The sequence below is a fragment of the Euleptes europaea genome, chromosome 18, assembly GCF_029931775.1.
Source record: "Euleptes europaea isolate rEulEur1 chromosome 18, rEulEur1.hap1, whole genome shotgun sequence".
NCBI lineage: Eukaryota > Metazoa > Chordata > Lepidosauria > Squamata > Sphaerodactylidae > Euleptes > Euleptes europaea.
In genome coordinates, this window is record NC_079329.1 from 33,583,073 (window position 1) to 33,602,566 (window position 19,494).

Here is a 19,494-nt window from a genome sequence, read left to right on the forward strand (position 1 = left end):
GGCTGATCTCAGGAGAGATCGAAGAATCGGGATTTCACAGCAACTGGAAGTCCCGGGATTTGTGAGGGCTGGCAGCGAGCTCATCTCTAATGGACAGAAAACATGCATAACTCCAAGGAACAACCGAGTCAGACTGGGGGTGAACATGAGTGAAAATACCCATGCATAAACAACTATAATTAATTATGACAGGTAAACATATCCATTTAACGAAGCTCCCCGGCTGCCCTTTTGCAGCGCAAGTACTCACACATGTCAATATCCTCCATGCTCTTGAGGATGTATCTGGCCACCTCCGAGGGCTTCCGCTTTTGATCTCGAGTCCATCTTTTCAGCACAAGCTTGCGATCTCTGATCCGGGCGTAGATGGGTTTCTGCTGCTGCCAAAAGTCTGTGCGGGTGTCCAGGTAGGAAAGGCCTTCCTGGATCAGATCTCCCACAGTGATTCCCTGCTTTGTTGTACTTTTGATCAAGTCTGCAGAGAGGACCAATGCCAAAAGAAAGGAGAAGAAAAGGTGAGGTCACCTGTTGACAGGTGTGGTTCATAGCCGTCCTGAGCCGGCTTTGCTGGGAAGGGTGCCAGGTAGAAATCAAATCAATCAATAGGATGAACCTTCCTGCTTACATATATGCCTCCTCTCTGTAGTAAAATACAAAGAGCTCCCTTACCTCCCCATTTTGGACAATTGTTGTAAGAATCATAATTTATTAATACGGTCACTGACCAGCAAAAAAAAGCCACAACAGATAGTAAGAAAACCACAACAATAGCTACTACTGCTACTACAAATAATCCAAGCCTAAAAATTACATGATATGTATGAATAAAATTTATATAAACATCGTATAATTTGGTGAGACCCTCCTTAATATTTTGAGTAATAAAGTATTTCTTACTCTTATCCTGTCAGGGTACGATGTATTTTAATAGCTGCAGTGCAGAATTTAGTCAAGAGTGTAAACTGTGATTTTTCATCAGTTAGGAGCTTCTTAGCCAGAAACTCATCTGGTTGGTCAGGGAAAGTGTTAAGCAAAGGCAAAAGAACCCTTGTGCGGACTTCTTGGTAGAATGAACTGTGGATCAGGACATTTTCTGAAGTCTCTATATCCCCTGACCCACAAGGGCAAAGCCTTTCTGCTATAGCACTAGTTCCCAACCGGGGGTCCACGGACCCCCAGGGGTCCGCGAGAACTAAATTAAGGTCCGCGAAACAAAGTTATAAACCTATAATAAATTAATATTTTCAATTAAAAGTTCTCTATTATAAAAATATATTCAAATATTATTCTAAGTTTAATGTTTAACTAACAGTTATGATTAAAGTTTATTTTCAAATTATCGGAATTTTAATTTTGAACCTTGGGGTCCCTGCACCGAACAAAAAAGTCCTAGTGGTCCCTGGTCAAAAAAAGGTTGGGAACCACTGTGCTGTAGGGACCTTCTTATATCTTCCCTCCAGAAAATTGTTGTATTTTGAGTGCTGTATGTTGTAACACTTCTGATGAGCCAGTAGGAGGTGCTACAGTGCCATCTGGACTGCTAACATCATATTAGCAAACGACTGCTCAAAGAAAACAGACAGCAAGTCATTTGAGAACTGGACCGACTAGACATGATGCCATGCTTGTGTCTGCCCTGCTGGTGTTTTCAAGTGCTGAAACAACATGGGGTGGGGGCTGTTTCAGCACTGGAAAAGGCATGGGGGAAACAAGAATGCTTCCGCCCGCTGGGCTGCAGGCCCAATCAGGATTGGGTTGTCGTGGTATTTTTAAACCTTAGTTTTCAATGGCAGACACAAGGATGCCATCGTGTCTAGTTTTCAGTCTCTCTTTCCTTCACTCATGATAGACCTTATCTAGACCCTTGTAGGAAAGTGTGTGTACTCTGTGTGTGAGTGTCATTAACAGCCTTGCTCAGGTCTTGCAAACTGAGGGCTGTGGCTTCCTTCATTGAGTCAACCCGTTTCATGTTGGACCTCCCGCTTTTCCTGCTGCCTTCAACTTTTTCTAGCATTACTGCCTTTCCCAGTGACTCTTGTCCTCTCATAACGTGACCAAAGCACAATGCTCTCAGTTGAGTCATTCTAGCGACTAGGGAGAGTTCAGGTTTGATTTGATCTAGGACTCACTTATTTGTCTTTTTGGCACTTCCTGGACACTCACATAAAAGCATGTACTTACATTTCTACAAACAGCAACTATGGAAGACAGCCAGAATTTGTTTATGGGAGAAAAGACTTTCAGCTCTGAAAAATAATCTTTTAAATCCAGTGGGAGAATTTTTTGGCCAATGTTTTTAAATTGCAAACCATTCAAAAGCCATACAAACTAGGAAAGGTGAACAAATCCACAAGGGTGTTAATTAAAACACTGGTTTCTTGGTGACCAAGACAAAAACAAACCCTTCCAGACAAACAAATTGCAACAACAAAACAAAAGGGCTTGGAATAAACCTGAAAATTATCTTCTCTTTATAGAGTTTTGCATAGAAGAGATTGAGACCTGGAAAGGAAGCCATAAAGAGACTAGAAAAGATTCTTACTGGAAAGTAAATGTTGCTGGAGACCAACAGCAAGATCGTTCATACTATTGTATACCCCATTTACTACATATGGATGTGAAAGCTGGACAAGGAAGAAAATAGATTCCTTTGAAATGTGGTGGTGGTTTTACAGATACTGTGAACCATCCTCCTTGCCCTCTTCCCATGTCCTCTTTAAGAACAGCATGGCAAGCCATGCTTCCTCTAGAAGGTGTTTCCGAACTCTTGTGAGAATTCAGCTCTCCTTTTGGCTGCCCTGGTGAGAGTTTTGGAAGCCTTTCAGGAAACACACAGTTATTTTTAAAAGAGGAAAGCAGGCAAGAAGAATTAATTGCTCCAGCTTCCAGGCAGCTGCAACAGTTAGGCAGGATAAGAGGTTGCTGCCCACCAGGTATGCCACTTGAAACAACTGCCTCAGTTCTCCTATCAGGTAGAAGCGGCCCAGAAGGATGTGCTCTGCCATTCAGCTCCGCCCTCCCCAGAAACCACTCTCAAATCGCCAGGAATTTCACAAGCCAGAATTGGCAACCCTATCTAGGACATGCACTTGATTCATTGCCCAAATTATTTTGAGCCTTATCACCATGCTACTTGAACCGAGCATGCGCCCCCACATATGACCCCCCATCATGCTTCCAGCTGATCCAGGAATCTCATTTGAAAATGTTGGCTTGCATCCTGCCTCTTTCCTAAGCAAAGTTTGAAGGCTTCCTTCTGCTGAAATGGCTCTTCCTCTGATGAAAGAGCACTTCCGTTAAAAGAACCTCCTCTTACCTAAGGTAGGATCCCACCTTTCGCCTTAGAAAGCACCTTATCAACCGTCTACCCCTGCACATCCCTACTGCTCGCAGTTGCGGGGAGGGAGGTGGACATGATTGATTTTGAGTGTCTGAAGCTCAAAACCCCCAGCTGAAGCAATAAACAAAAACCTTCATCCTTGAGCAGTTTCTCCAAGAAAGCTTTGTCAACGTAGAGCTCCCCGAGGAGCTGCCGTTCCGTCTTCTCATTCCGCGCAGGCTCCTGTTGCCGATTTCCATACCTTGTGTCTTTTTGGGGGAACTTGACCTGAAGCTTCTGTTTTGCTTTTTTACTCTGCCACCAAGAAACACAGAAAATCACATTTGCAATTAGGGCAAAAGCTTCAGGTTTCCACTACCAAGGCAGTATTCCTTGTGGCAGGGGAGAGATGTGTTTGGCCGGCAGAAAGCTGCAAACCAGACTATGCCAGGCTGGGCAAACATGGGGGCCACAGAATAAATTCAGCAATGTGGATTAAAGCAGACTGTCTGTGTCGGCGTAAGTGCCCATTTAAACTGGGATAACAGGCACTTACACTGTCCCAGGTGACACACACAGTGGTGCCTGGGCGCCCCAGAGTGGCATGGGCCTCCGCTGCCACCACGCTGGGACCTAAATCCCGGAAGTGGCAGGCTGCGCCAGCATCAAAGGGGGGGGGGCGTTCCCAAAGTGTTCCAAGGGGCAGAGCTGACGTTAGTCAGCTTCCTAACCCCTTTCGCCCAGGAATGCCACCTTGAGCTGTGGCGTGGCTGTGCTACCTTTTTTGGTGGCGCAGCCTCACTGTTTGCTCAGGCAGCATGTTCCCCTTTTAAATTTTTAAAAAAGTTTTTTTTCTCCTCAGCGGCCAGGAAGCCTCTAAGAAGGCAGTGTGGTTGCACTGTTCCCAGCCGCCACAGATCTACCCCCCCCCCCCGCACCAGGAATGGGCTGCCCAACCATGAGGAAGGCAGGTCAGGATTTCTTCATCCAACAACAATTCCTCCTCTAAAACTAGACATGACAGCATCCTTGTGGCCGCCACAACTATGATGCCATTGAAAAATGCCGCAAGTACTATACCACAGTACTTTCCCCCCTTAACCCCCCCCTCCCCCGCACCTTTTCAAGTGCCGAGACAGTGTGGGGAAAGTACAAGAGCTCCTTAGCCCACTCTGCACTGCGGCTCGTGGCATTTTTAAATGACTCTAGAATGGCTGCTGCAAGGACACCATCATGTCTAGTTTGGCCCTTGGTAAACTAGTGGCAAGTGGCCTTATATAAGTTAATTTCAGGATGCCTCAGCGCTAAGAAGATGATAGCAATATTGACCTAAGAGGAGTGTTGCAAAGCTTAGTGACGCAATGAATGTGAGATGCTTAAAGCACTTTAGAAAAGTCTTAAATCTAGCCTAAGGCCTTTTATGCAGGGATGTTTCCCCATGGTCACCCCTGCCAACAGGAGGGCAGGGAGCTGTTCCTGTTGGCGGCAGAGGATAGGACTCGCAATAATGGGTTTAAAATTGTGTGCAGAAAGGTACTGGCTGTATATTGGGGGGGATTTACATTAAGAGTTGTTTGACAGTGGAATTAGCTACCTACGGAAGTAGTGACCCCACCCCCACCCCCCGCAGTCTTTAAGCAGAGGCTGGACAAGCACTTGTCAGGGATGATCCTGCATTAAGCAGGGGGTTGGACTAAATGGCCTGTAGGGCCCCTTCCAACTCTATGATTCTATGAGTCTAACTGCTTCAGAGCTTCCTTTTGATTATGTATGCCTTTTCTGCCCGTCAGAGGTCACATCGCTCTCCCTGCACATTTTGCCCATGTTTTCCAGATGGTGTTTTAGCCAGAATCGTCCCTGCATAAAAGTCCTAAGACTGCAACCCAAAAGACATTTTCCTGGGAGTAAGCCCATTGAATAACATGGGACTTACTTCCAAGTAGACCCCTTCTGGATTGCTCTCAAAGTTAAACACTTTCAGATCCTACTGATTTCAATGAGATAGTTCTGCTGAGATCAAGGAGAAGTGCTTAACTTTAGCTGGGTTGTGCTCTGTTATTACTATTTTCACAAATAGTTGTGTTTATTCTCACACTTCTGTTATATTCTCCTGAACAAACAGGAATCTAGTGGCACCTTCTTCAGATGCAATCTAGTGGCTCCTCACTAGACAGTCATTTGATGTAGGTGTATTTAAAAAAAAAAAACGGCAGCGTGAAGATGCCAAGAACTGTAATTATGTAAAATTCAAATGTAATAATGAAAAACAACATTCACTAGTTTTTCTAAGTTAGATAACATTTGTAAATGAATGGGGAGACCCAGGTTTTTGGGGAATGAAGAGCCACCCACTGCATCAGAAGAAATAAGATCTACTCCACTAAATGTTTATGCTGGAATAAAATTCTGTTCATTTTTGCTGCCACAGACCAATACTGTGAAATTTGGGGGAGCAGGGATACCGATTTAGAGGATAAAAGGTTTTCCACTTATCCCACCCACTATGAATAATGGGCTGAGATCCTTGCCATTCCCTGATTACCATGGTTTCTAGTCCCTCCCAAGGTCAGACACCCACTTTGGGAAAAGCTGGTCAGACCATACCTCTGCCTGGCGGCTCAGAAAGCAAAGGTCCCCTCTATTCTCCAGTTTCACAGAAGAAGGGCCTACAGAGAGAGAAGGTACCAGCCAAGAGGTCAGGAAAGCCTTACAAAGCTCCTGCCACAAACAGAAGCAGGCACCCATTTTGGGAGAAGCCAAAGTCAGCCTCTTAAGGTAATATGATCCCACCCTCTGATTATTTCAGATGTCCCTTTTCTGTACATTTCCCAAGCTGATTTATTTTTCTTGAAATAGAAAGAGACAAACCACCACCTTCTATAAGGGAACACACAGTGATTTTATTTTCAACCTTTCCCAGATAATTATTAATGCCAGATTTGCTTTTCCCAGTGCTGTGGCATGCTATCATTCTCAAAAAGAAGAAAGAGGCTGAGCATCTTTCAGGAAGGAGTTTGATAAGACAGTAGCCATCACTGAAAAGGCCCTGCTCCTCTTTTATAACAGCATAGCAGGGATAGATTTAAAATGGCCGTGGCGGGGGAGGAGAGAATGCATGAGTGAATCCACTGCCTAGATTTCTAAGACACAAGATTTTCTCCTGGATCATTTGTAAATTTTTCAGCCAAATATTATTTTGCCATCTGGTTCATCAAGGGAAACAAACTGAATTAAAAAAAAACTATACAAATGACTTGTCGTTTGTGATTTGTTTTTACCAAAGTGAAGTGCAGGTCTTAAAATCTTCTGTAAGGCCCTCACCCTGCACTGCACTCTACCCTAGAATAAATCAAGGCTGCACCCCCCTCGTCGACATTCTCTCTTACGTGTACACTTTCAGCTAAGTTGAAAGCCTAGCAACACTGAAAACCAACCCTCACCGCCTGTGAAAATCACATAGCTTACTTCCAACTGAATTTTCAATGGCCTCTTGACATTTCTGAATGCCCAGCTTGAATTTCTGCAACTCCGGCCGAAGCCTGTACCCTCGATGGTAAAAAACCAAGGCAAATTCAAAGTCCCCCATGGTGTACAACGCTTCTGCTTTCTGGTATAGGCCCTGTAATTGAAAAGGAGATAGGTTGCACAAGGAGAATTTATTTAGCTAAAATATTTCCCACACACACTCTATTTAGCCTCTAAAAGTGGCAGCCAACAAAATATAAAACCTTAGAAAACCCACGTAATAAAACCTAATCAATAGCCCAAAGACAACCGATTATAACAGAGCAACAGCATCAATATACACATGAACACATGAAGCTGCCTCATACTGAATCAGACCCTTAGTCCATCAAAGTCAGTATTGTCTAATCAGACTGGCAGCGGCTCTCCAGGGTCTCAGGCAGGGGTCTTTCACATCACCTACTTGCCTGGTCCCTTTAACTGGAGATGCTGGGGATTGAACCTGGAACCTTCTGCATGCCAAGCAGATGCTCTACCACTGAGCCACAGCCCCTCTTCAATATACCTAAAGCAGTAGAAACCTACTCCCACTAGGGGTGTTTTGAAGAGGCTCAATTTTCCTTAGGTCGGGGGTTTTGTGCTTGAATCTCAACAGTGACCTCAGAAACCTCCCTACGCTCATTTTGAAATGCCACATTGAAATGCCACAAAGATCATTGCCCCTGAGCGAGGGAGAAAATACAAACAGACCTGGTTGGGCTGAAGGACAAGCTGTTGTGTGCTTCCCTTAATGTTACGAGTTACTGCTATTGACATATGTCTCCTTTAACACCTTAGTACAGGGGTGGGGAACTTTTTTCCTGCCAAGGGCCATTTGCACATTTATAACATCATTCAGGGGCCATACCAGGTGTAGATCTCCCGGTGTGGGGGGGGAGAGGCTAGATTTGCCAGGTCTCCGGCCACCACCTGGAGGTTGGCAACCCCAGGGGAGGCCACGCAGAGAAGGCCTGGAGGGTGCCCCCGCTGACCCGGTCCTCCCCCCCAGGCGGGAGGGCAGCCAGCGGTGGGCCCAAGCAAACAAGGTGCCAGGGGGGCGCAGCACACGGTCGATCAGCAAGGGAGGAAGGGAGGAAAACAGAGGAAAAGGGAGAGAGGGAGAAAGAAATAGAAAGAGGGGGGAAAAGAAAATGACCGAGACAAAGAAAGAGACAGAAAGAGAGGGAGAGAGAAAAGCCTTTCCCCACACACACACACACACCCGCCGGCCCCACACAACCTGGCTCCAGGCTCCATGCCCTCCCCCCCGCCCAGAGTCCACAAAAGGCCCCCGAAGCCCAATCGGCTCCTGCACGCATGCTCTGCCGCTGGGAGCCGCGGGCCTCTTCCCCCCCCCTCGCTGCTCAACAGCCAACAGGCAGCGAGAGGGGCTTACAGAGTGCCCTGGCGTTCCTGCACGCTGCGGCTATAGGGGGCAGCCTTGGGGGAAGCGTCCTTCTTCCTCCTCTCGCCGACCAACAGCTGTCAGTCGGTGAGAGGAGGTCCAAAGGGCACCGCAGTGCCTCTGCAAGTCGTGGCCCCAGGAACACCCTCAGGGAGGGCTGCCCTGCCTCGCCCCTCCGTGGCAGGGCCCCGGAGCTCCTGAGGGCCACAAAAAATGTCCTTGGGGGCCGCATACGGCCCCAGGGCCTGAGGTTCCCCATCCCTGCCTTAGTATCTTTATAATTTGGGTCTTGCAGACCCTGAGAGGAAGTTTTTGAAACCAAACTTGGTATATTAAGGATTGAAACGAGGCTATCAAGCTTAGACCACACCAGGTTCAGTTGTTCACTTATACATCCCAACGTTGTAGAGCAGGGCTTCTTAAACTTTTTCCACTCATGACCCCTTTTCGCCCGAGAAATTTTTACGTGACCCCGGGTATATAGATATACAAATCAAGCATTTACGGATAATAAATCATGAAGAAATTTATTTTAAAACAATTCTTTGGTATACATATAATCTTACCATTTACTGATGCCAAATTTTTCGCGGCCCCCACATTCAGTTACGCAACCCCATTTGGGGTCGCGACAGTTTAAGAGGCTTTGTTCAAGAGCACAAGTGGGCAATTTCTGCTGCCTTCTCAGTGTCACAGCTGACCTTCCCTGACTCTGATATGCCTAAAGGATCATAGTCCTCGTCAAACACTGAACAAACTGTATCAGCCTTGACTGACGGTCCTGGGAAATTAACAGGAGCGAAAAAATAATTCATTTTTCTCTGCTTAGCAGGCCAAGGAGATAGTGAATCAGCTGGCCCAGGTTGGTGTTTTTTGCATAACAGGAATCCCCATGACCACTCACTCCACACACACTCTTAATACACACACAAGATGCTTCCCCCCTCTGATAGCAAACCACCACCTTCCCAGAGGGCTAAAAGAGAAAAGAAAGAGAGAAGGGGAAAAAGAGGAAAAAAGAAATAAGAAAAGAGGGCAAAGAGAGAGAAAGGGAAGATGTAATAATTTATGCCAATTTTAGAAGAAATCTGGAAAAAAAAAAGACTGTTCAACTGGAAGCGTTCCTGGCAACATTTCTACAGTAAAGGAACAAAAAGACCAAAAGGAACAACAGCGAAACCAGACAATATAGACTTGAGAGGAAACTTTCCCCAAATGCCTCAAACACAATAATGTCTTGACCAGTCTTCTGAAAGCCAGAAGAGACTGGGTGAGGCAGGCTACCCTGGGAAGAGAAACCCAAAAGATTGGTGCCACCACAGAGAACACCCTGACCCAATAAAACCAAACCTATGAACACAAGGGTACAATTAACAGGGTACATCCTGATAACCAGCATGTGGGAAGGCCCCAGTAGGTCTCTGAAGAGGCGGCATACAAACCTTTTAAATAAATTAACAAAGAAGTTCAGAGGCACTTCTCTACCTGACAATTTCCAGATAATATTCATGCCGCTACCAATTTGTGAAGAAAAAATTGTGTGCAAATGCTTAAGGAAACTGCACAGGTACACAGTAAAACCACACATTATGCATACACATAAAGAATATCTGTTTAACGCCCCCCCCCCACTACTCCACTCCCCAACACCATACTTCACCAGCCACAATTCTCCACCCCCATCCTTCATCCTTTCTCGATGACAAGAGCATCCTTGTCTTTACCTTGGTTTGCAACAGTATTTTGTGACTTAGCCAACATGCCAGATAATCACACAGAAAGGCCGTAGCAGAAACAGAGATATCAGAAGGACTGGGTTCTCTGACTGAGCTAAGTCTGCCCCTCTCCTCTTTTGAGGTGAGTAAGAGAAGGGAATTCTGTTAACTCCCCTCCACCAGCAAACATAGCAGCCTGCGGTTAAGTTTGGGAAGAGAGTCCTTAGGTTTGGCAGCAGACCTTTTCCTTCCAGTTTACTCACCTTGGTAAACTCTTTGTCGTTTTGCAGGGATGCCTCCGCATCCTTCAGAGCATTTTCCGTATCTCCGAGTCTCAGGTAGCATTTTGAACGGGCAACAAGACAGTTCCTGTCCTCCGCCTGGAGCTGCAAGGCCTAAAGAACAGAAGTACACAGCCATTCTCACCAGTATGAACTGACCTTTCATTCCTGCAGCTCAAAAAAGTCAGACTTTCAAAAAGAAAGAGCCATAATTTTAGAAGACTAGCTAAAATGACTAAACTGAGGCTATCGTACTTTGGTCACATTATGAGAAGACAAGAGTCACTGGAAAAGACAATAACATTAGGAGAAGTTGAAGGCAGCAGGAAAAGAGGAAAACCCAACATAAGATGGATTGACTCAACCCAGGAAGCCACAGCCCTCAGTTTGCATTGCAAGACCTAAGCAAGGCTGTTAACAATAGGACATTCTGGAGGCCATTGATTCATAGGGTCGCCATGAGTTGGAGGCAACTTGACGGCACTTAGCACACACACAGCAACAGAGATTTGGGAGGGTCCTGAGATCTGGGCAGAAGGATGAATGGAGGAAAGTCCAAAGAGAGATCAACCTCCACTCTGTTTTCTTGTATAGCCATAAGATCAGCTTGGGAGAAGCACCTCACCTGGTGGAACACAGTGAACCTATAATCCCACAACCCAACTTTTGTGTTAATCTAATGGTCTAAACAGGATCAGCCCATACTTTGTGTCCATACTCAGGCTCTGTCTCTGAAACAAGCTATCCACATTATTTTTCTAGCAGGTCTTCAAAGGTTACCCAACCAGTCAACATTTGCTGCAATGGCCCCAACCTACCTCGATGCATTATCTTCTTTTAGTGTGACCATGCTGTGTCTCAACAACTGCAGGGAACCCAGGCGGAATTCAGTCCAGGCAGTCTACCAACCAGGCCTCAGCACCTTGGATCTAGCTCCAGAGATAGGGTTGCCAGCTCTGGGTTGGGAAATACCTGGAGATTTCTGGGTGGAGCCTGGGGAAGGTGGGGTTTGAGGAGGGGAGGGACCTCAGCAGGGTGTAATACCATACACTCCAACTTTCAAAGCAGCCATTTTCTCCAGGGGCATTGATCTTGGTCATCTGGCTATCAATTATAATAGGGGGAGAACTCCAGGTGCCACCTGGAGGTTGGCAACCCTATCCACAGAGCCAGCTGCAGTACAGAAGGTAAGGCAGATCTGGGGCTTGTGCAACCCAGCCACACCATTTGGGAAGCACCCTCCATTTGAGCTACACTCAAGCGACTGGGCCACAGCATATATCCACTGGGATAACTCTGGCTCTATAAAGCCCTGGCTTGAGGTCTGGACAGCTAAAGCTGCATTAAGTACCTAGAAGGTCAAGTGAAAAACAGCTAACAAGGCCAACAATAGAATTAAAAGCTAAACCATTAAAAAGTTGTCTAAGTAAATTTAATACAAGTTAAAACCAAATGATGCTAATGACTACTATATGGCCTTGCAAGGAGCCTTCCAAACACATGTATTAAAATAACAAAAATTGGCATAATATACAGTAAGGCTCATACACAAACCATAAACATACACAGTGGGTAGCCGTGTTAGTCTGTTTGCAGTAGTCAAAAAGGGCAAGAGTCCAGTAGCACCTTAAAGACTAACAAAAATATTTTCTGGTAGGGTATGAGCTTTCGTATCTGAAGAAGTGAGCTGTGGCTCACGAAAGCTCATACCCTACCAGAAAATATTTTTGTTAGTCTTTAAGGTGCTACTGGACTCTTGCCCTTTTTGACTACCATAAACATACAATTACATGTAGACCATATGCGTTTCGGCGTATTTGCCTTCTTCAGTGGTCTAAAAGAAACTAGCATACCAGACTGTTAATTATATATCAAATTTCTAAAAATCTTTGTGACTTTTGGGCACAGTACTAGCAAGGTCTCAATAAATATAGACAGCTAAAGCTGCAGCCTGCTCTCTTCCCACAATGTCAGTTGTCTCCCTGGCTAGCAGGCCCAGCCTACCTGTTGCCTCTGGCCCTCGGGTTCTCATCTGACCGCTGCCTGATTGTGACCTGGCCCTTTGCACTCATGGACAGAACGCTGACCAACAATTCCTTCACCTCATTTTCTCTTCCTCCGTTCCTCAGGGACTCTGTAGCCTTATCCTCAAAACGACCCCCCAAGCCCGTCTGATAACCACCATATCTTCAGACTTGGTAACCTTTCAACCCATGACAGCAACTGGCCACAAGGCTGACCAATTTAGGGGAGAGTGCACCTGCAAGAAGCCAAGCCCTTTCCCTCAAGATGGCAGGCAGCTGCCTGACCTGGAAGAAAATCGGGGTATGCTGACTTTCTCTACCTTAAGCAGACCAGCTTACAATCCCCTTCCCTTCCTCTCCCCACAACAGGCACCTTGTGAGGTAGTTGGGGCTGAGAGAGTTCTAAGAGAGCTGTGACTAGCCCAAGGTCACCCAGCGGGCTTCATGTATAGGAGAGTGGGGAAAGCAACCGGTTCGCCAGATTAGAATCCACCGCTCATGTGGAGGGGTGGGGAATCAATAAAGTCCACTGCTCTTAACCGCTACGCCAAGCTGTGGTGGCCGCCGCCGCCGAAACAACGTTATTGTAACCTGCGCAGCCCTTCAGTTCTCCAATGGCCACTCAGCGTGGTGCAGTGGTTAAGAGCGGTGGTTTGGAGAGGCGGGCTCCGATCTGGAGAACCGGGTTTGATTCCCCACTCCTCCACATGAGCGGCGGAGGCTAATCTGGCGAACTGGATTTGTCCCCCCGCTCCAACACATGAAGCCAGCTGGGCGACCTTGGGCTCGTCACCGCTCTCTCAGCCCCACCTATCTCACAAGGTGTCTGTTGTGGGGGAGGGGAGGGGATTGTGAGCCGGTTTGAGTCTCCCTGAAGTGGTAGAGAAAGGCGGCATATAAAAAGACCAGCCCTTCTTCTTCAGAAGCCCAGCTAGGCCACAGCCCCATGTGGGCCTACCCACTTTCGAAAAATGCTCGGTGGGGGCCTCTGCCCTCGCCCCCTCCTCATCCCTGGCTGCCTCCCTCGCCCGCCTATTCACGGGCCGAACACCCACGTAGGTATAGCAGGCCACGGCTTTGGCCAGCTCCCCGCGCCGGCTCAGCATCAGCCCTTCCGCCATGTGGCTGGGGAACGTCCCCCGCAGAGTCTCGCCCTCCGAGTCGCCCATCTTCGGAGCCTGCAAGGCCGGAGAAGACGCGGGGCCGCTGCTAAGCAACGGTCGCCGAGCAACCACGGCACTTCCGGGAACCTGACGGGGCGCGGGAGGGGCCAAACAGCCAGGCAGGCGGGGAAGGGGCTGCGCGGCCGCTGCTAAGCAACGGTCGCCGAGCAACCACGGTACTTCCGGGAACCTGACGGGGCGCGGGAGGGGCCAAACAGCCAGGCAGGCGGGGAAGGAGCTGCGCGGTGGTCTGCGGCTCCGCCTTCTCCTTTGGTGTAGGCTGATAGCATCACGTGGCTGCCCGTGTTCCCTTCCCCACCAGGCACCACTGTGAAGTGGGTCCTGGCCATTGATTCATGGAAGGTTTTGCATGGGATTTGCCACTCTTTAGATGCACTTTTCCCCCATCCATATTCTCAAAACTCAACAATAAGCCGCCATGCAGAGTTTTGAGAATTCAGATGGGGAAAATGTGCATCTAGAGCACCTTTTTTCGACCAGGGACCACTAGGACTTTTTTGTTCGGTGCAGGGACCCCAAGGTTCAAAATAAAAATTCCGAGAATTTGAAAATAAACTTTAATCATAACTGTTAGTTAAACATTAAACTTAGAATAATATTTGAATACATATTTTTTATAATAGATAACTTTTAATTGAAAATATTAATTTATTATGGGTTTATAACTTTGTTTCGCGGACCTTAATTTAGTTCTCACGGACCCCTGGGGGTCCATGGACCCCTGGTTGGGAACCAGTGATCTAGAGAGTAACAAATCCAATGCAAAACCTTCCATGAATAAATGGCCTCTGGATAATGCTTAACATTTATACAGAGTGTTTTCAGCGCGGGCGGAGTAATTAGTTTATTACAGCATAAATAAGCAGGAGTTTTGTTCTCACGTGAGCTTTCATGATTAGGGTTGCCAACCTCCAGGTACTGGAAGTTAAACATAAACCTCCTGCTCAAGTAGGAAGTTTAAAAGATAACAGCAAGCGCTGATGGCACGCTACTTATATTTATATAAGCACCATCCTATCTAAGCATATGACAAATTACAGAAGTTCCCGAAATCTGTAGATGTAAACACAGTACAAATCACACCAAGAGGCGAAGCGGCTCCAATAGGCTCCATGCTTCTTTGGAGCTCGCTTTCTCTCCGAGTATTGGAGCCGCTTCGCCTCTTGGTGTGATTTGTACTGTGTTTACATCTACAGATTTCGGGCACTTCTGTAATTTGTCATATGCTTAGATAGGATGGTGCTTATATAAATATAAGTAGTGTGCCATCAGTGCTTGTTATCTTTTAAACCTCCAGGTACTAGCTGGAGATCTAATGCTATTACAACTGATCTCCAGCCGATAGAGATCAGTTCACCTAGAGAAAATGGCTGTTTTGACCATTGGACTCTATGGCATTGAAGTCCCTTCCCTCCCCACACCCCGCCCTCCTCAAGCTCTGCACCAAAAAGCTCCTGCCAGCGACGAAGAGGGATCTGGCAACCCACAATCTTTAGATTTGCCAGCAGCCTGGAAAATGTCTTGTCCCTAGGGTTGCCAGCTCTTATTGGGAAATACCTGGAGGTTTGGGGGGGTAGAGCCAAGGGAGGGTGGCACCTCAGCAGGGTACAATCCCACAGAGCCCATCCTAGGGTTGCCAACCTCCAGGTGATGGCTGGACATCTCCCGCTATTACAACTGATTTCCAGCCGCTAGAGATTAGTTCACCTGGAGAAAATGGCCACTTTGGCAATTGGACTCTATGGCATTGAAGTCCCTCCCCTCCCCAAACTCCACCTCCTCAGGCTCCACCCCCAAAATCTCCAGATATTTCCCAGCCCAGATCTGTCAACCCTAGTCCACCCTCCAAAGCAGCCGTTTTCTCCAGGGAAACTGATCTTGGCTGGCTGGAGATCAATTGTAATAGCAGGAGGTCTCCAGGTGCCACCTGGAGGTTGACAACCCTACTTTAATAGAGGCTTTTTTTGCTGTCAAATTGCAGCCAACTTACAGCAACCTCATAGGGTTTTCAAGGGGAAAGACATTCAAAAATGGTTTGTCATTGCCTTCCTCTGTGTTGCAACCGTGGACTTCCTTGGTGTTCTCCCATCCAAATACTGACCAGTGCCAACCCTGCTTAGCTTCTGAGATCTGATAAGATCAGGCCAGCCTGGGCTATCCAGGTCAGGGCCCTAACAGAGGCTCAATGGGATGTTATTTAGTAGATGATGTTGTTTACCTCCATGCCCTTAGGGCTGTAAGGCTCCAGGTGTGGTCTGGAGAGCTCCTGAAATTATTACAGATCTCCAGACAACAGAGATCAGTTCCCCTGGAGAAAATGGCTGCATTGGTGGGTGGACTCTATGGCCTTATACCTTGTCGAGGTACTTCCTCTCCCCAAACTACACTCTCCCCAGGTGCCAGCCATAAATCTCTAGGGGATTTTCCAACGCAGAGTCGGCAACTCTATCTGAGAAGCTCCAGCTGCCCATTTCCACACTTGGAAATATGTGAAATAGTTACCTTTCCTTCTATCGTTTTGTTTGTGATAAGAGCCAGTGTGCTGTAGTGGTGAGAAGGTTAGGATCTGGGAGAAACCGATCCAAATCCTCATTCTGTCATGGGAGATTGGTAGGTTACCTTGGGCCAGTCACTCTCTCTCAGACGAACCTACCTCACAGGGTTGTTGTAAAGATAAAATGGAGGGGACAATTTAGGCGGCTTTGCTTTCCTGTGGCAAGAAAAGTGTGATGTAAATACCTTCGCGATGTAAATACCTTCGCGAATAAAGTGGAATTACTGTAATGATAACTTTGTACTTGGTTAGAAAGACAGTGCTCACGAAGACAGTGCCTAGGACTCACTTATCTGTCCCCTTTCACTGACTACGGTCTTCAGGCTGCTACCTAATGACGATCATATCAGACCTTCGTATCTGCGGGACCTCCTCTCCTGGTATGTTCCCCAGAGAACTTTACGAACATTGAATACCAACCTTCTGGTGATCCCCGGCCCGAAGAGCGTCCGGCTGGCCTTGACCAGGGCTTTTTCTGTCCTGGCCCCTGCCTGATGGAATAGCCTGTCCAGTGAGACCAGGGTCCTGCGGGACTTGGAGAGTTCCCCAGGGTCTGCAAGACAGAACTATTCTGCCGGGCTTATGGTTCCTCCTGCCATAAATGCTGGCCTCCCCAACTCTCCAATCCTCCACTGCTGATTCCCCCCTCTTACCATCTATGGGAGCCTATCCACCTGTTCGCCCCACTGTAGCTCTACATTACAATGTGGGGGGTGCCATTTGGTTTTTATGGTAATCGATATTTTATGTTATTTAGGATTTTACAGGGCTGTTTTAATTGTGTTTTAGATGTTTTATGCTACTTTAATTGTATGTTGGAATGTTGTGTGAGCCGCTCTGAGTCCAGCCTTTAGCTGGGGAGGGTGGGGTATAATAATAATAATTTATTATTATTATTATTATTATTATTATTATTATTATTATTATTATTCCCCGCTAAAGGTAGCCTGCCTGGCATCAACCAGCGCCCTTAGTTTTTCCATTGTAGCTCTCACTTTGTGGAACAGTCTCCCGGAGGAGGTGAGAGGAGCACAATCCTTATACATTTTCAGGACCCTTTGTAAGGCCATTTTATTTGCCAGAACTTGTAACAGGCTATAGACTACAGTAGGGTTGTCAGTCTCCAAGTGGGGCCTGGAGATCTCCAGGAATTATAACTGATCTTCAGACTACATGGATCAGTTCCCCTGGAGAAAGTTGACCCCAGGTTCCACCCCCACCCCCAAATCTCCAGGAATTCCTCAAGCCAGAGTTGGCAACCCTAGACTACAACATAGGGGGCTATTGGGATTTCTGTTTTAAATTGTGATTTGTAAGCTACCTTGAGCCATCAGAACAGCAGGGTATAAATATTTAAATTAAAAAGTACACTGCAAACCTAAACAGAGTTACACCCTTCTATGTCCATTGGATACCTTCTCTGGGACACTATTAGGGTTGCCAACTGCCTGGAGAAAACATGTCCTGTCCCTTTAACGGATGCTGAGGGGCTGGTATTTACCAGGTGATCTTCTTTACCTCCCTGCCACTAAAAACCTCAGTTGCCCATTTCTACACATGAAGCCTCTATTAAAGGGACAGGACATTTCTCTTCAGTTCTGTTGGCTACCAAGACTTTCATCTTGAAAGATAAAAAGGCTTGTTTGGTTGATTGACTGGTTGGTTGATTTAATTTGAAACTTGGAACAAACATGTTAAAGGGACAAATTGCAAAACAAAACCTTGGCCTGAGCAAAGAATGACATATGTGCCATTGATCTATGAAACCCATGGAAGTTCCAAGGCTCCTGGAAGAACCAGTTGGGGGATTGCAATCACAGAGAGCATTTCACTTTCCAAAACTCTGCAGAAGAGCGAGTCCAACTGGTTCGCAGCTACATCATGAATGGAGGCTCTGAATGAAGCCAGGCGCGTTGGTGGCTTAGAGACTTCCAGCCAAGAGCACTGCAGGTTGTAGAAGGAAGTTGCTGTAATGTCAGTGCTGTCTGCTTGACCTCGTGTCGACAGGAGCCTACACAGGTGTATGAAGAAATCGGATATGCTAACACACACATGAGGGTCATGGGGCAGTTTCACACTGCCTCTCTGTCCCTTTATACACGTGAGGAACATGTGGACTGAGTCCATTGAAAAGTACCATGTTCAAGATGCTGCAGAAAGTTTCGTCTGTTGCCAGTGGTATGTCTGTGATAAAGGGGGGGGGGGAAAGAAGGTAGGAAGGACAGGAATTGCCCTCAACCAACCCAAAACAGAAGGGGGGTGGACTGCATTAGAACAGCTACCTATAAAAAAAACAACCAACCGGTTGCAAACTCATTTACTGGCCATGTGATATATAAATGAGAATTGGATCTGAATAAACATAAGCTTTTTCAAATCTAACGTTTACTAAAAGTCAGACCAATTAATATTAAATATATAGTTAAATCAGATGGGTTTGGACCAATGGGCATTCATCAATGATAACAGCATATAGCAAAGATACATTATCACAGGTTTGAAAACAGCCACGTTCAACACAGTGTAGACCACTGGTTCCCAACCGGGGGACCATGGACCCCCAGGGGTCCCCGAGAACTAAATTAAGGTCCGCGAACCAAAGTTATAAACCCATAATAAATTAATATTTTCAATTAAAAGTTCTCTATTATAAAAATATATTCAAATATTATTATAAGTTTAATGTCTTAAGTTGAAGACATTAAGTTTAAAGTTTATTTTCAAATTCTCGGAATTTTTATTTTGAACCTTGGGGTCCCTGCACCGAATAAAAAAGTCCTAGTGGTCCCTGGTCAAAAAAAGGTTGGGAACCACTGGTGTAGACCAACAGAGGCTCAGAATAAACAGTCTCTGCCCAGCAAAATATTGCAAATTGCTGACAGAATGACGATCCAATTACCAAACCCTGTCATGGCTCATAGCTCCTTTTTAAAAAAGTAACGTACGATCTTACCCTCAATTGGGTAAGATCAGCAACTATTGTACACAAGCATTCTGTGACATGGCTGCCTCCTTGTGGAACAGCCTGCCTGAGAATGGTATTGTACAAGACAGCATTTTCTGTACTGGAAACAGGGTTGTCGTTTTAATGGTCTGTGAAAATGCTTAAGCAGCTGTTCTCCTTCTCTTTCCTCTCTCCCCCACTGCACTGTTTACAGCATATTATAGATTTTTAACATTAAATTCTTCTAGTGGTTTAATTAAACGAATGTTTATTGCCTAATAGTGTAATCCAGTTTTATTGCATTGTTGCATGTATCATAGTGGTCTTTATTGCATGGGTGTTTCCCACTGTATAATTCTGTAGTTTGCTCGAGTCTCAGCAATAAAGGTGGATGATAAATGAAGTCAATCAATAATTTTCTGTTTCTTTGCTGTAATATCTCTCACGCCCAATTCACACACACTTGAGGTTGCTGTCATCACCTGATCCGCACAAATATGGTTTGCCACAAACCATGCACACAGAAGCCAGGATTAATCTCTTTCTGAAATTCTGATCTGATTG

At 46.2% G+C, this 19,494-nt stretch overlaps 1 protein-coding gene across 1 annotated transcript in view; it reads right to left on the reverse strand.

Annotated features, from left to right (window-relative positions):
• The window catches only part of ODAD4 (outer dynein arm docking complex subunit 4), a 28,946-nt gene extending 15,529 nt beyond the window's left edge, over positions 1-13,417 (reverse strand). The window contains exons 1-6 of the mRNA XM_056864684.1: positions 13,304-13,417; positions 10,207-10,338; positions 6,785-6,938; positions 5,919-5,985; positions 3,472-3,632; positions 251-475 (exon numbers count right to left, since the gene is read on the reverse strand). Of these exons, the coding sequence (XP_056720662.1) occupies positions 251-475; positions 3,472-3,632; positions 5,919-5,985; positions 6,785-6,938; positions 10,207-10,338; positions 13,304-13,417 (853 nt within the window). The remainder of the gene's footprint in view (positions 1-250; positions 476-3,471; positions 3,633-5,918; positions 5,986-6,784; positions 6,939-10,206; positions 10,339-13,303) is intronic.
• Positions 13,418-19,494: the final 6,077 nt, after the last annotated feature.